The sequence below is a fragment of the Poecilia latipinna genome, unplaced genomic scaffold (assembly GCF_001443285.1).
Source record: "Poecilia latipinna isolate Pla-1442-1.1 unplaced genomic scaffold, P_latipinna-1.0 Scaffold1634, whole genome shotgun sequence".
Lineage (NCBI taxonomy): Eukaryota > Metazoa > Chordata > Actinopteri > Cyprinodontiformes > Poeciliidae > Poecilia > Poecilia latipinna.
In genome coordinates this window covers 77,193-95,114 of record NW_015114250.1, presented here as the reverse complement: position 1 = coordinate 95,114, position 17,922 = coordinate 77,193, and the positions used below count along the sequence as shown (strand labels likewise).

The 17,922-nt window shown below is 37.0% G+C and overlaps 1 protein-coding gene across 4 annotated transcripts in view; it reads left to right on the top strand.

The window, feature by feature from the left end:
* Positions 1 to 17,922, top strand: part of LOC106964180 (receptor-type tyrosine-protein phosphatase T-like) — a 153,211-nt gene that overhangs the window by 66,652 nt on the left and 68,637 nt on the right. For all 4 annotated transcript variants that reach the window (XM_015059535.1, XM_015059533.1, XM_015059534.1 and 1 more), the window contains exons 7-9: positions 6,437 to 6,552; positions 8,956 to 9,136; positions 17,341 to 17,450. In XM_015059535.1, the coding sequence (XP_014915021.1) occupies positions 6,437 to 6,552; positions 8,956 to 9,136; positions 17,341 to 17,450 (407 nt within the window). The remainder of the gene's footprint in view (positions 1 to 6,436; positions 6,553 to 8,955; positions 9,137 to 17,340; positions 17,451 to 17,922) is intronic.

Sequence of the window (17,922 nt, the reverse complement as noted above, 5' to 3'; positions counted from 1 at the left end):
GAGGGTGAGAGGGGAATTTTTTTTTTTTTTATATATATATAATGTCTTATTTACTAAAACATACATTTACAGAATTCATATTTTCCTCAATTAGCAGAAAAACTCAGAGTTATCGCCCTCTATGCACGTTATTCTGCAAGAACCTGGAGTCTCCACTCATTTCTAAAGACCCAATTTTTCATCTAGCTTTAGCATTAAAACACATTTTAACAAGAGATCCAGGAAGAAGAAAATGTGGCTAACAAGTCATCTACAGGCTGAATGAGAGAACAGCAACAAAACCAGAAGAAACAGTGAAATACGATGCAGGGAGAATAAAACATAAGTGTACAAAAGAGCAAAAGATAATAAGCACAATGTCCAATATGCAATAAGAAATAAAATTAAAGATGGAAAAGGTTTTCAGATTAAAAGAAAAATAACTGTGGAGCTACAAAGCAGAGGCCGAGGAGCAGAAAGAGGCAGAAAGATTGATTTCCGCTCGTCCTCTTCCCCTCATTCTCTTCTCACTGGAACGGCTCCCTAAAGTCTCTGGATTAATGGCTCCATTTCTGCTGCTCATTCATCAGATTCAGGAAAGCATCCCACAACACAATCCCTCACTAGGCCCTCTCCTGAACTAGATACCTACCTGCCAGAACATCCTGTAGGCTCTGAGGGACTTTCAAAGACAGACAGAACAACTTTATGTCGGCTTCAGGTCAAACAACAGATTGTCTGTCAGAATATGTGGTTGTTGGCCTTCATTGGTGATAAGTGGCAGGTAACACTTAGAAAACTAAATCTGAACTGATTATACTCTAAAATAGACAGAAAATCTGAACTAGAAGCTCCTTAATCTTTAACTTTAGCATGCAGCAGTGTCTCTAGTGGTAAACATTAAAACATGGATATGAAATAAAATGAATAGTTTTGTAGAAAAACCTGTACATATGTAGCCTGTTAGCATGCTGAAGCTTGTGTGACAGTAACCTGTAATTCCAGATGATAATTAAAAATGAACTTTTAAGTAGAATATATGTCATCTGTAAGTTTCTGGAGTTCTGGAAAAGTAACTTATAATTTCCAGAAAGTGTCCTGTTATCAGATAAACCTGAAAGGTAAAGAGAATTCACAATGTTGCATTTTTGTTTCATAAAATGCTGAAGTCTCAGGTGAACTAATGCTAAACTGAGTTTGTTGTTGTTGTTGTTGTTTTTTAAAGTATGCTATGAGTTTTAGGAAATACTCTTTAATTACCTTATTTTTTTCCAAAAAGTAACTTGTAAACTCAAGAAAAGTATTCTGGAGTAGACAACCTGAAATGTCAAATTGTTACATGGAAACATAACTACTTAGAAAAAAAATCTACATGTCTTTTAAACCTTTGGTTTCAACTGTTCTGTAGTATATTTTAGTAGGTGCTTTAGTCCAGTGACTTGGTTTTTGTGGTTTGTGTTCATCGTGGCGACGTTCGGCTCTTTTGTGTTTCCTGTATTGATGATGGTGTGGAGGAGGCGGTGCTGTAATCTCTCTGCTGCATGCCTCACTGTCCCGCACTGTGCTGTAGCGCTGCCATCTACTCTGGCCTTTCACAGCGTGTGATAGCTAACATGCCAACCCTTGACCGTTCCTGATTAATGAGGCCAGCAGCCACTGTTGGGACCATATCCCTGTGGAGCCATATTGTTCTTCCTCCATGCATACATATTTTATCCCATCTGTCAGTTGGCGCGTTCTCATGCCAAACCCAGCCTCTCCATACTTATTATTGATTATTAAGTCCTGTTTTAGACACCTAATGATCTTATATTTCTCAGCACGTTCGTCTGTCATTCTGTTGATCTCGACAAATGTTAGAGGTTCAGCCAGGTCCAGAGTGGGTGTGAAGAAACGACTGAAATGGATGTGGAAAGGAATAATTAATGCGGTGTGAGGAAGGAGTGGAGCAGAAAATGAATGATATACAAAATCTGGCATTTGTCATGACCAAGGTCATCTGGGGAGGTCTCATCACTGTAACGATGTAAACAAAGTTATAATTCAAACTTAAGCTCTCCTGCTCTCCATACCACTCCATCTCTCTGCAGCTAGTTGTTTTCTCAGCAAACATTTTAGAAATCGGTTCTCGGATGACCTTCGATTTAGCAGGAAATGAGATGGAGATGAACTTCAAACCCCCTGACACTGGAGGGAGATGGGTCTATTTAAACAAACACTTAGAAATGATCCAAACTTTGTTTTAAGTCGGGTGATTAACTCTGCTAAAGCTACTTCCATCTCCGATTAGTGAGGGTTCATGTTGGCATTAGTTAGATTTACTAAAAGATTAGGATTCTTAAAAACCAAACTAGCTACAGGATTAAATAAATGTCTACTTGCTGTTGTTGGTTTTATCCCAGAACTCTGAGCAAATTTATGATTTAGTAACCTCAGGTTGAATCTTTTCTTTAAATTGACGGCCAGATAAGCTTTAATGTATTTTTGTGAAAACCTGTTTTTATTCACTCCATGACTCAGTGATGGGGGATTATAGGAATTACATCGTGTGTGTGTGTGTGTGTGTGTGTGTGTGTGTGTGTGTGTGTGTGTGTGTGTGCTATTGCTGGTAGCAGCATAATTACAGGTTAGTTCCTGTTTGCTCTCTGGAAAAGTTTAGATCTGAAGCAGGATGTACTTTCTTCCACTGGAGCAAAAGGAAAAATCTCCATTGCCTGATTGCTGGGACTGCACATCACATGACTTTGGTAATATTTACCTGTAACTGTTATACTGTAATGATGAAAAAACAAACATTTTTGACTCAATTTAAAGGCCTTCTTTGAGTAAGAACAGCATTAATAAAATATTCAGCAAGTTCGGCATTATTCCTTATGTGCCTAGTGGATCTAATTAGCATCATACCTGAATTTACACCAGTGGTTGGTGCAATGTTCAAATTTATCATTCCTAATTAATTTGACATCTGGTTGACTCCAAAAAACAAGTAAAGTTTTTGCACAGTTAGACAGACATTAAAGTTCAGACATTAAGAGAAAAAAAGATTATAAAATGATAACTTATGCTAATGCTAATAATAATTATGGTGCTAATAATGATGGTAGTGTTATGCTGGTATTGTTAGCAATTTTAATGTTCTATAACTTCACTATTTTATAACCTTATCACATTTTCTTTACAAAACTATAATTTTTGCACAAACTTTCTTTAAATGGTCCATAAATGTTGCATCCTAAAAGTTTGCAGAATATCACCCAGACATGCAGGATTTACTGTTTACACGTTTTTTTAAGCTCAGTGAAATTGTCTGATCTTCGCCAAATGGAACAAAGCGGCAGTTTATGGAGACGTTTCACTGTAATGTCATGTTGCGACACCTGGCAGCTCATGTTCATGAGAAAAGTAGGACGTTTTGTTTGGCTGTGAGGTTGTCCAGATGATCTGAATACCATACCGACAATTGCTGCAGTCACTGCTAAATGTCAAGCTGGAGGTAGAAATGGATTGTGAGTCTATAAAACCAGTATTGGTCGGCAATAAACAACTTCAATTGAGTTTTTGGACTTTGTCCAAACAAAACGTCTCACAGGAACAAAATAGAGATACTTATTAGAAGGTTTGTTTACAAACTGCGGTAAAGAAATCTTGTCTTTGGTCACCTAAAGACCTGCAGCAGATGGTAACCTCCCTGTTCTGAAACAAAACACTCAGAAATGATCCACCCCCACCAAACCCTGACCCGGGATTAAACAATAAGACAGAGGACACCGCAACAGTTCAAATCCGCAAACCAGCTGCTCTCTAAGACATTTAATACCAACCAGCAAAGGGAAAACATGAGCTCAGGTAGACATTTTCCAGACCTCTGGAGTTAAACTGATGGAAATAAAGGCACAGGGCTGGATGTGAACAGAACCAGCAGAAACATTGAGCTCAGATGGCTTCAGCTTATCCAGGATCCTGTTGTCTAATCTTTGTCTTATTTGGCTCATCTGACATCGTATTTAAGTAGCTTGAGCGAATAATCTTTTAAAGCACTCGACTGCATTCACAAAGCTATTAGTGATGTCGGTTGGATTCTTTCCCATTGATCAATCCAGTATTTAATTAAAGACAAAAATGGAATGAGAAGTTTGTGAAATATGCTTAAATTAGTTCAGTTCACGTGCAGCAGCTTATCCACTGAAGAAGATTTTCTGACCACATTTAGATTTTTTTGCATCTCTTGTCTACAATTTTTGGTGAGAAACTAAAGCAAAATATAAAAATAAAGATTTCCCCAAGTGTTGACAAAAAACTTTTTGTTTGTGAATCAATGTGGAGATCTAGAGGTAGATTTATTGGCTGGGTTGTTTATCCAGCATCCAAGGTCTGCTTTACGGCCAGGAATCATTTCTCCTGCACATGTTTTTTTTATTTATTTTTTTTAGGAGGAGCTCCACCTCCACCATTAATAAAATGTTAATTTTCCTCCAAAAAGTACAGCCTCTAAATTATGCAGTGACCTGCTTTGGTTGCCGTCGTTAGCTGATAGAAGCTAATTAGACTCACAGGAAGATGAGTTTCAACAAGCTTGTTAGACTGGAGTCAGTTGTGGTTAGAGAAGGCAGCGGATGAGGGGCCAGCATATGGTTGGGACAGTGCTTGGAGGGTGTGTGTGTGTGTGTGTGTGTGTGCGCGCGTGTGTTTGTGTGTGTGTGTGTGTGTGTGTGTGTGTGTGTGTGTGTGTGTGTGAATGGAAGTAGGACAGGTTGACTGTTGTAGCCAGAGTCAAAACTACTCAATAAAATCCAATTCTATTCATTATTTGATGACACATGAAAATATTTGAGTGAAGGTTGTTTTTTAGATGCCACCATACCAGTTTATCCAACTTTAAGTTGATCCATACCAGTTTATCCAACTTTAAGTTTATCCATACCAGTTTATCCAACTTTAAGTTTATCCGTACCAGTTTATCCAACTGGTATGGTATCAACCACAGCAGCTTTAAAGTTTTGATTCTGTTTCAAGGCAATCTCATATTTCTGAGTTTTCAAAGTTTGGGATCTGTTTGTAGCTGTAGAGAAATCGTTATGACTTGGTTTGTTCTTAAAGAACCGACTCTACGTTTTTGGCAGTGCAGTTTCCGTTTCTAACTCCAGAGCAGTCAAACTTTTCTTTAATCCTTAAATGGATCTGATTAATATTTCTGCAGATTTCTGTAAGTCTTTCTATGTTTTTCTTATGGAACTGGCAGATTTTCACTCATTTTTCTGTTTTGTTCCAAAAACCGTCTGACACCAAACTGTGCAGCTTATAATTTATTAAGAGGAAAAAACTAAAAAAGAACATTATCTGTGGCATTTGTAAGAAAATCCTAAATCCAGGAAAGACCTCAGACAGAACCACAGAAATCTGAGAGTTTTTCAACCTGTTACTGTTTTACATGCAGCTTAATGGAGGTAAAAGTCATAATTTCTATCATTCAAGCAGTTTGAGATTTTTAATTTGTGCAAAATAGGAAAAATTGTGGATTTATGGAGTTAATAGAGTCATATACTGGTTCATTAATGCTTTAACAGAATTCAGTGGTTTAATAAACAAAACTGTTCAGATTCTGGATAAAAATGAGTTAAAATGCAGTAAAGAAAAACTTTAATAGACGTTTAGATAAATAAAGCCAAACCAGTTTGGAAAGAAAACATAAAATTAATTCAAATCAAGACTTTTGAACAGAACAATTGAAAACTTACCTGAATTTATAAATGAAAGTTGTTTTATCATCTTTGGTTCTAAGTATTTTATCATAAGTAAATGGATGTCAGCTCCTTGTGGGATCTGTTTTTAGGCGGCTGTCCCTGTAACATTGCAGCGCCCCCTGGTGATCGAATGTCTCTGGATCCGTTGACTTCCTGTTTTATTTTGTTGTTCTTATTTTGTTTCCTGTCTGTCACACCTGCTCATGATGAAGTTGTTGGTTTTGTTTTCTGCTCAGAGCCTCCAGTTCTGCAGTTTTGCTTCTGGATGTTTTATGTAAAGACTTTCTGTTTTTTCCAGTGGATCAGTTTAATCTGCATTTTATGAGATACTATCCTACTACTTTTTTTGTTTAGTTTTGTCTTTATGCAATTGAACATGTTAGAAAAAATGCATATATTTCTGAGTGCAGTTTTCTATTTTTATTTTTTTTATTTTTTATTTTTTTATGTTCTGGCAATCTAAAATGTGACTTTTTTTCTATCGGTACTTTCCTCAGGTTAACAATCTTACTCCAAAGCTTCCTAAATGATATCTTACATTCGTAAGGAATTATGTGTAGCATTAAGTTAATTTGCAGACATTTAAGCCAGCAGAATCAGCCAGTGATCAGGGATTAGCTGTTTGTTTCAGACTGCAGCCAGATTAAGCGAATCCAGGGATCAGTGGATCGATTCCCGCTCTGATCCGACTGTTTCTCCGTCTGCTGTCGCTTCAGATCCCGTCCACGGACCCCAGAACGTCAACGTGGTGGACGTCCGCGCCCGCCAGCTGACCATCCAGTGGGAAACGTTTGGATACGCCGTAACACGATGCCACAGCTACAATCTGACGGTAAGCGACGTCACAAAGCTGACACTCAACTATTCTCCACCAATAAAGTATTTTGTGCCAAAGAAAAGATTTTCTACCAGTTTGGTTTAAGCATATTTCAAAATTAATTCAATCTTACTGAAAGTTTTAGTTGATATTAAACAAATAGAAAAGAAAAAACCTTATCTACCCTCAGTGGTGAAACAAAGAGCAACATACTGTACATTAATGACAAATTTGCATAATACTGTGCAATTATTAAAAATGGCATACTCTAACTTAAAGAAACTAATTAGTGATGGATATAAAGTCTAGCAGCTGCTGGGAGGATGAATTTCTGATCTGTTTCTCCAAATATTTCCCGTTTGAACAGCCAGACTTTCCTATAATGTTTTAAACAGGATTGATCAAAAGTTTTTTTTGGACTTTCTGCAGATTTTTCAAAGATTTTCTTTGAAATCTGATTGGTTTATCTGCATACATCTAAACTGAGCTATTATACTTTGATAGAAGTTTTTACTCTTTCCCACAGAGCTTGATGAGCAGAAATGAGAAATCTGAAAAATCATTAGATCAGTCGAGCATTACATATGCTACAAACATATAACAAATGCAAATATTAATACATCATTTCCATATTCAAGCTTTCATTTCTAATTTAATGTGAAATATATCATATCTAAGACACACTTTTCTTCATTTTGCAGCTTATTTTGTGAATTATGCTAAATAAAACAGTTTGACAAAGAGAAAATACCAACAAGTTAAATGGGAGTTAGCTGAAATTTTGGTATATTTTTTCAGATTGTCTTTGTCTCCTTTTGTCCACAGCTTATTTACTAACCAACTTTAAGCACAAACTGGAGACTAGGCCTTCATGGTCAGAAAGGACAGAAAATGACTTTTAAAAAAGCTGCACACCTGGAGAAAACTGCTTAAGAAAGTCTGACTGCTAATGAATTTATCTTAATAAAATATTTATATTTTTCTATCAATCAATCAATCAATCAAATTTTATTTGTATAGCACATTTCAGCAGCAAGGCATTTCAAGGTGCTTTACATAATTAAAGAAAAAATAAAAACATTATGTGACATTAATAAATAGATAAAAACATTAAAAACATCGAAGACATCAAAACCCGCACTCTAACCCTAATTTAGCCATAAGCAACTCTAAACAGGTGGGTTTTAAGTTGAGATTTAAAGGCACCCAGTGTTTGTCCAGATTGTTCTTTTTTATCAGTGGTTTGATAACTGCTGTTTTCAAAGCCTGGGGGAAAACACCTGAAGACAGCGATGAGTTTACTATTTGGATCAGATCATTAGCAACAACAGGCAGGACTTTCTTAAAGAAATGTGTGGGTAGGACATCCAGACAACCGGAACTGGAGCTTAATTGACTTATAATTTCTTCTTGGGTTTTATAATTAAGTAGTTGAAATTGGGTAATTTTTCCTGCATTTGTTTTGTTTGGGCACAGCATTGGTACTGGCTTTGTAGAGGATGTGCAGATTAATCCTCTGATCTTTTGAATTTTCTCTGAAAAAAAAAACTGGAAAACTTGTTGCAGGCGGCATTAGATTGAAGTTCAGGTGGCAGCATCACAGGAGGATTTGTGAGCCTGTCAACAGTAGCAAATAGAGCTCGAGCATTGTTAAGGTTTTTGTTTATGACATCTGCAAAGACAGTCTCTCTTGCATGTTTTAGTGTTGTGTGATAGTTACGTAGTCTTTCTTTGTAGATGTCATAATAAACATGCAGTTGAGTTTTACGCCATTTCCGTTTGGCCCTACGGCAGAGTTGTCTTGCAGATTGAACTGCTTGTGCATTTCTCCATGGAGATTTCTTCCTACCAGACACAACCTTCACTTTAATGGGGACAATATAATCAATGATATCTGAAAGTTTGCACTGAAAATCATCTACCAACTTGTCTACGTCATTAAGGACGAGGAAGAAGAGTAGATTTGATTAAATGTTTCTGCTGTGTTTTCTGTGAAAGTACGTTTTGTGATAGTAGCTGTTTGTCCACGTGGGTTAACGGATAAAGAACATTCAAAGATAACAGCAAAGTGATTCGACAGGCGACATCAGTTACAGAGACACTGGAAACATTCACACCCTCTGATAACCAGGTCCAGTGTGTGTCCATGAGTGTGTGTTGCTTGTTTGACATGTTGTGTTAAACCAAAACTCTCTAATATATTACAGAGCTTTTTTGCCCCTCGGTCTTGGGGGTTGTCAACATGAATGTTGAAATTACCGACAATTATCAAACAATCATAATCAAGGAGGAGGTCCTAGACAGTCCTAGAGTCATTTGACGTTTAAATTATACTTTCTCTTGCTTTTTCCAGCTAGAATCGTTTCAGTCAGCCTGAAGCGAGCTAAACATTGTGTTTATGTTTTATATTTTTTGCAGGTTCAGTACCAGTACGTGTTCAATCAGCAAGAGTTTGCAGCTGAGGAGTTGATCCAGACGTCGTCTCATTACACGCTGAGGGGACTGAGGCCCTTCGTCACGGTCAGGCTGCGCCTCGTTCTGGCCAACCCCGAGGGCAGCAAGGAGAGCGAGGAGATCGTCAAACAGACGGAGGAGGACGGTGGGCAACAATAAATGCTTTTGACACGTCTAGCATCAAACTTCGTAATACTCTATTGATCCAAAATACAAGCAGGTTAGTAGAATCTCGAGGCATTTCAGCAGCTCGGTATGCGATCAGGCTCTCCCTGGAGAAACCCTCCGGCTCCCCAAAAAATGAGTCATTATAAACACCTCGCAACCGCCGTCGGCGGTTAGTTGAAAATAAACAGCTGAACCAGCCGCCTACCTGCTCCGAACGCAGACTGCTCGAACAGGAGGGACAGGATGAGAGATGTCGCTGTCTAACCCACACTGGGTGACTGACAGGTGGGTTCAGGAGCTGCTCAGCTGCAGACATGAAAGCAAAAAGTGTCTCTGATGTACGGAGACTGTAGAAGAAAACGGAAAATGTTTCCAGCAGTTTAGGCTTTTAACGCAAATCTGAACAAGCTGCGTTTTATTTTAAGGAATGTAGAGCGCAGAGACACGGCAAGGGAGCTTGTTTACGAGTTTACCAAATATTAATGCAGGTCACCTGTGAATATTGATACCACCTCACTGTCCCCTGTAAAAGTATTTACACCTCTTGGACTTTTCACATATTGTCAAGTTTTAAATATGTTTGGCATTTAAAGTGATGTAGGTAGAAAAAAAGCAGTACATTTTTGTCAAAAAAATGAGAAATTTCTCAGGTTGAAAAGTTAAAAATTTGATAGAAAAAAATTCTGCAATTTTGAGTTCAATCTAAAAAAAGTTCTAGATTTTTGTTTTTGTAATTTCTGAGTTTTAAAAGTTAAAAAATTCCAGGAAAACACAAAAAAATTTTATAGGTTAAGCTCAGAAATTTTCCAGAAAAAAACTTTGCACATTTTCAACTTTTCAAGCTCAGAAATTTATTTATAGAAACCTGAGATTAATCTTAACATTTCAGAAGTTTTTCTTGCAAATTTTCAACTTTTCAAACTCAGAAATGTAATTTTTTTCTAGAAAATTTCTAAGATTAATCTAAAATTTTTAGAATTTTTCTTAGCAACTTAAAAAAGAAGCTAGTAGCGACTTTTTGTGCCATTTTGTGGTGCAAATATCTGACTTTATGTTGTCAGAGAATATTGTAGTTTAACATTGTTAAATTTACACTTTTTGCACATTTTCAACTTTTTTACATTGTGGAACATCTAAGTTTTTTCTTTAACATTAGTGAAATTAATGTAGAAATTTTGTGGCCACATATTTTATCTTCTTAAACTACAGTGGCCCGAATACTCGGCCGTAGATATGAGTCCAGATGCAGCCGTCTTCGTTTTAACTGCTGGTTCTCACATGTTCTCTCTCTGAAGATCTCTGGAGCTACTAAAGTAGCAGAAGTTTCACACTGATGCCTGCAACCTTCAAAAATTGCACTAATCAACATTTCTGTTTATACTGCTGCGCCCCTCGGCAGGACAACTTACTAGCATAAATTATTAGCGCCCTGAGTGCATGTGTTGTCCAGCAGTTCAGAAAATATCAGAACAGACTTTTTAAGCCTCCTGCTTTCTGTCCAGAGGGCCTCATGTTGCACTGAACAAGCGCCTCCACAACTGCTAATAATTCATTTATGTCTTATATTTCTCCCAGCACCCTGCCTGTGATAAACTGGAATAGCTTAGTGTCTGATTCGCAGGGCTGCCTGTTCTTTCGCTCGTCTCGTAGCTAATATGTTTTGAATTTAGCTTCTGGGGAACATCAGCTCTCAGCCTGAACGTTGAACCTTCACCAGCTGAGCACGCACAAACTGCATGTTCCCTAAAAGTAAAGCAAACACATCTGCGTAGTGGAAATGGCTTTAAAGGGTTAAAAAAATGGTAATTGTTTTGTTCTTAATTGCTTTTTGTTTAACCGCCGTTAATCTCCTGGCTGTAGCTCAGTAATTAGGGAACAGAAGAGCAATTGTTCACACGGAGGCTAATTATTGTTTGTACGGTAATGGCTCCTGCAAATGAATCGGCTTCCATCTCTCTCACACACAGATATAAATATATATACATACATATATAGGATTTTTTTCTATTACTTTCCAGTCTTGCTGATTACACAGAAATTATCTTTAACCCGTGTTTAGACTCTAAATGAAGGATTTGCAATTAAGAAATGAAATTAGTTTTTTTTTTTTTCCCCCATGACTCATTGTCATTAGATTATAATAGTAATGTCTGCCTTTCAGGTTTTAATTAAGACTTAATATTTTTTCTCATCATCTAAATTCACCACCGCAGTCACAAGTTTACATACACCGGTTTCAATAGACATTTAATTGTTTTTAAGCTGGAAATTATTTAAAAATAAAACGTTTGAATGAAAACTTTCAATTTATTGCCACATTGACTGAGGCGTTCACTGCCACTAACATCTGCCTAAATATTCATGGAGAATGTGACTTCAAACTACGGAAGAGGATTAGGGTCACAAAAAATCAGTGAAATTTGACTTTTGATTTCAGAAAATTTAAGTCAGAATTCTGAAGAAAAAAAATCTGAATTGTGATTTTTTTTCCTCAGAATTCTGAGTTTTATTTCAGAAATATTTTATTTTATTTTATTGTTTTTTTTTAATTCTGACTTTAATCTCAAAATTTTGACTTTAACTTTCTGAGATAAAAAGTCAGAATTCAGAGACTAAGGTCAGAAATTGTAATTCTTGAGCCTTAATCCTCTTCCGTATCAGCCACCTACTTTTTTAGCAATAAATGTTTTTCATGAATTTTCCTGGATTTATTTCAGTTTTGAAACCTGAAGCACTGAAGCAAGAGGGACCATCTTATCCTCTGATCCTAACAATACCAGCCATATTTGTAAGCGTTTTCTGATCTTTTTAGGGATGTTGGGAAGTTTTAGGCGCCTTCCACAGATAATGTGTTTCTACAGTTTGGCTGCTGCTCAGCTGCGGATGAGGCAGGAATCAATATGGTTGTAAGAGAAGCATCTAAACTTATTGGGCTGCAACTCCCCAGCAGTAAAGGCCTATCAAACATCTTTACACTGATCTGAAGGTAATCAAACATCCTTCCAGCCCTGCTAACACCCTTTTCATCTGTTTACGACCCGGTTAGATGTTGGAGAGTTTAGTGTCCAGAACCGCCCAGATCTCCAGCCGCTCATATCCTCCAGCTGATCTCTACATCCCTCATTAGCTGCTCTGCTCCCAAAGTTACATCCACCTTAAAATCACTCTTAAATGCATATGAATTTTACTTTTTTCATATTCTTCCAGATATGTTTTATTCTCTTTTTCTCTCCTACTGTCTTGTCTGCTTTGCATTGATTGCATTGGATCGATACACCAAATCAAGTTCTAGGCGTCTTTTTGTGTTGGCTATAAAGGATTTGGGTAATATACCAGTACCACTGACCGTTAAAATTCTCCCAGCATGATACCGCCACCTCCGTGCTTCACAGTTGCAAAAATGTCTTAGTTCTCAAAGCTTCATCTTTTTGTCATTGTGACCAAACAGCTGTGGCTTTCTCGTCTTACTGAGACGTTCTGGTCCAATGCTTCAAAAATACATTAAAAAAATGAGTAATTTAACTGATCTGGGATGTACCATTTTTCTACCTACTTTATTTATCATGTAAGAGAACACTGGGGCTGTGTGAGTATTTGTTGGTAAAGAAGTAGTATTTTTAGATGTTAAAGGCTTAAGTTGTTTATCTGTAGATATCCAATATCATCTTCAAATGCCTCAAAAAGCAGATATCAAATACACTGATCTCAGATCCCGTCTTTATGCCCTCATTTATCACTACTACAGTGCAGAAAGATGATCTTCCAACACAATGACTGACATTTTATAATCCTTTCATCATAGAAGGTCAAGATCAGACAAGTAAAAAAAACAATTACTTTGGTTAGAAATGTTTTTGTCATAAACTCCTGCCGTTAAGTTTGGTCAAAGCCAAATATGTATGGAAAAAGAATAAAAATCAAAACCCAAGTCTAAAGCACCTGTCTAAATTCACAAAAGCATGAAAAACTAAAATATGCTCTGTAATCCCTTGATTATAGTGTGAAATGTAATCCAGCAGCACTGCTGCTTACTCCCTACTGCTTATAAAAAATTGTTTATTCATTATTTTTCTCAGAGGATTAACCTCTGATTATTGTGGCATCTTGAACCACATGAATTACAAATACTACTGGATTTATATGAAAAACAATTGAAATTTTTTAAAAACATGACAATATTTCAAAAAAATAGAACTTATAATGGTAGAAATCAGCATCAAAATACTTGCTTATCTATGCAGATGTTTTTTAAAAGTATAGGAAATGAAGCTAATGCTAAAGTTAGCTCTTCTGCTAAATACCATGTTGGTATAACACGTTGGCATAAAGAACTAATCTTATATTAGTTCTTCAGGATTAGCACAACTAACTTTTTAGCTTGCGTTGCCCACCACTGCTGGAGTATTTTAAACATTGTTCTTTTTAAGTATGAGTTAAGAGTTAAGAAGAAATAAACCCTGAAATGGGATTTGGACAAAGGAGAAAACAGATTCATTACATGCCAGTAATGACAGTTTGAGTTCAGCTCAGGACACAAGGAAGGATTTAGAGAGAAATAACGGAAACAAAGGAGAGAATCACACGTAGAAAACAGAGCTGCCCGCATAATGAGGCAGAGCATTCAATGTGTGGCACGATGGAAGTTAATCAAGTTATGATTAATGTGTTACAGCTGCTGTTATCTTTTCAATGAAGACTGTTTTTCTCCGTCTCTGCCTCCGAGGAGCGAAGGAACACACACGTTCACACAGAAACAGAGGAAGAGAGACAAACAGCAGATAAGACGGAGCCGCTCAGACTCACAGGTGTCGAGGGCGGCTCGGGCTGCACACCAACACCAGATATCCTCAGACATTAAGGCAGACATTGTTTCAGAGAAGATAAGAGCGAGCACAGACGTCAGACACACGCTCCAGTGATAAGGTGTTGAATGAAATAGCAGTTTGTAATTGCATTTTTTTCTTAGGGTAATTTGATGCACTCCACAGGCTGGGCCCTTAATCAACACCTTGGAATTACTTATCAAAATCTTCCGACAGTTTCCTAAAATGTTTGTGTATTCATGAGCGCATCGCCACATCTGACTCACAAGGCTTTTTTACTTTTCTACTCTGTGTTCTTGTGATTTTGTTTTTATGATGTCCAACCAAATGTGGACGTCTGAGCATCATGGAAAAGGTGTCAGGGAAGTTTTTTAATGTCAAAAAGAACATTGAGCTTCTCTTGTTGGGCTCTGACCGCCGTATGTTTCTCCTACGGTGTAGTCCGTCTTGGCTTCCTTATCAGGTTGATTAAGCAGATGTTGGGTAGAAATCTGAACTATGTGATCTACCTTCCCTCTCAAATGTCACACAAAATTGTTTCTATGCCAAAACAGATGTGGTTTTTTCCAAGAGGCTCACTTCTTACCCAACCAAAACAGCTGCCGACATGAACATAGTCATGGATGATCGAATAACCAGAGAACATAATTTTCTGTTGTGCTCTTAAACCTTTTCTTGTCATTCCTCTGAAAATTAGTTTTCAACTTCCTATGAATCAGCTTAGAAACATGCAAGGTCATCTCTGTTCTCATGAAACGCTTGTCTCTGTTTGATGAGTACACAGTATGTAAAGGTTGATAGAACAGGACTGATTTCGTTTCAAAGTCCAAATCCAAACACCAAGACTCGCGTACGAAGCTGCTGGCCTTTTCCATCTGCTTTGTTGTTCTCTGAAACATTTTTCTGACTTTTTTTCTCGCAATTTATGATTCAAAACAGGATTTAGAGGAGATTTTACTGCAGCTGCTTGCTCCAACTCTGGATGATCCTTCTGATAATCTTAAAACATCGACCAGGAAAATGTGAAACCTTGTTTAAAAATTGCATAACCCTTAATTCAGTTCATCCCAGCATAATTCAGAAATATATTTATGCTTATTATTTCATGTTTTCCCAAGAAAGATTAAAATTTGTTGCTTTCATTTGCTACTTTTTATTGATGTTTGATTATTTTTAGCAACTAAATTATGTGCTTGGAAAGCAGTGTGCATGAAAATAGGCTTTGCTTTGCAAACATTAAGTACACAATAGACTCATCTAGCTGAACTGAAAATGATTTTGTTGTTGCTTAAATATTGTAAAGTAGAAATTCAGACACGATGAATCCTGGATTTAAATTCCTACAGAATATAATCAGCCTTCTGACCTTCTAATGTGGAAACCTGCAGAATTAATCCTCACTTTGCAGTTTAATGATTAACATTAGAAATGCTCAAAAATGAGACACAACGTTTTTTTTTTCACTTCAACCTGAGTAGCACCTTAAGCACAACAAACAAAATAAGTCTTTGGAGTTTTTCTTCCTCCTGGCAACATTTTATACAGTTCACACCTGTCAGTGTGTCTCAGTTTATGTGTGTAGTTTTGGTTGTGCATGTTTAACATGCTGTTACTTCTCCCAGACAAGGTGTCTGACACTCCCCTCCCCGTCTGTACACCTTGGTAGAGTGTGAAATATGTTGTTTTCCTGAAAAGACACACACAAATACTCTCCCTGCTCTGTTACTAGGTAGAGTTTGCTGTTTACTAAGCTGAGCCTGTGTTACAGCGTTTAACCTGCTGCCCTTAAATGGTTTTGGACAGGTAACGATGTAAAGTCACTGAGCTGGATGTTAAGAAAGAAAAAAGCTTTGAGTAATTGAAATAAAAGCACAAAGGTGAAAATTTCTAACTGATTAGTCATTTGAATGAATCTGTAATTGACTTTGTAAATTGACACATTTTTTTCTGAAGCAAATGCAAGATTGTTTCCCAGTAGTGAGTCAAAAATCCGCCTGCAGTTCGTGGAAATCAGCGTGCCGGCTGTCTTTTTGTCTCAGCAGTCGTTCCATTATTCTGTCTGCAGGGTTACCTCAGGATTATTCCCTGCATGCCTTCATTACAGCCTGTCTGTCTTCCTTTAGCTTAGGAAGTGCCTTCTTTAATTTCTACAAATAGCCGGGCTCGTACTAAACGCATCCCAACGTGAGCCACGTTTCATCAGAACCCCCATTAGGAGCTCAGCAGACGTTCTCAACTTTTCTCTTAGATTTAATCAGAAAGTTACAAATGTCACAAAAATGGTTTTCATTCTGAGGACTTTGATAACAACATCACTTAAATGCAGCAAGTAATCCAGAAACCTAAAGTTTTAGTAATATAATACGAAGGAAATGTTTTCTTCCACATGACATTTCTAATTTGCTGATTGAAACTGAAGCTTTTCTTTGTAGGAAAAAGCAGCAATTAAAGATTTATTTTCAGAAATGCAGTCCTTCTAAAAAGGTTGTTAGATTTAATTGGAGGAACTAAATTGCAAAAAACTGAAATTACATTTTAGATACTTTTGAGAATTTATCTCAAATCTTCTTTTTCAATGCTGAATAACTTTAATTTCACATTTTTCTCCAACTCTCAACGCTTGGCAACTTATTAGAAAAGTTTTCTAAATTTCTGTGAAATACATGAATGTCATGCACATTATTATTAAATCAATTAAATCAAATCTCACAGATAATGTAAAGAGTGTTAGTCTTAGTTTTTTTTTTTCTTTTTTGTTATTATAGTTTGGCTTTAGGTCAAAATGATAGCTGAACTTTAATACATTTGTACATTTTAGATGTCTTTAAGTCTTTAACCTATTTTAAGGAAGTTACAGGAGATTCAAAGATTTCACAAACATGCAGAAAAAAATCTAAAAAAAAACCTTTTAATAAACCAACTTATGACATCAAAGCATTTCAAAAAAATGAGAAACTGATGGAAAGAAATGTGAGATTCGTCCAGGAGAGTAAATGTAAGCCATTTTTGTTGCAGTTGTTGTGAAATAAAGAGAAGCAAAAATAATCTGCAGAGGATTGAGAAAAGTTGTGCTGAGCAATGAATCACCGATGTGCATGGGAGATGACGCCGAAGCTGGAAACAAGAGAAACGAGTTTAAAACTTTCAGAGAGGTTTTATCAAACAGAATCGATCTGTTAACTGTTGTGAATTGAAGATACTAGAATTCCTCAAAGTCTGACGAAGTGTTATGAGGGACAACATTTACACACAAGTTACACACAACAGCAAGACACCATGGCTGCAGCAAGGAGTGTGAAAATGTATGAAATATGGTGAAATACAAAATGAATGAAAAAAGAAATCATTTATTTTGCAGTACCCGGGTCGGTGCCGGTGGAGTCGCTGCAGAATACTCCATATGAGGAGAAGATCTTCATGCAGTGGAAAGCTCCCAATGAGACCAACGGGGTCATCACTCTGTATGAGGTAAGCAGTTCAGGTCGCTAGTTTGGATTATTTCTGGGAGATTTTAAACGTGACCTATTAAGTTAGGATAAATTTCTGCAGGTGAACAAAACATGTTCATTATATTCTTTGCACAAAATCAGTCTTAGATTATGAGATTTTACTCTGCCCAGTTCTGTCTATTGTGAGCGTCTTGTCACTTTAAATCTAAACAAGCTGCTACTGGCCACACCCCCAACTCAATGTTTACACTCGCACGTAAAAATGGCTGCAAAAAGATGCACAATAATACAACTGTACGTCTTTGAAAAGCAGAAGTAGAGCCTCTTGCACAATCAACAAAAATGCAGCAAGTGGTTTCTGGATGGTGAGTCAATAACAACAACACTTCTCCAGCAGCCATTGTACTGCATATTCAGCGGGAAAACCAGTTGACCAAACGTGCTGGAGCTCAGCTTGGGAAAGCAAAGTTGTTGTTATAACACTGTCAGTT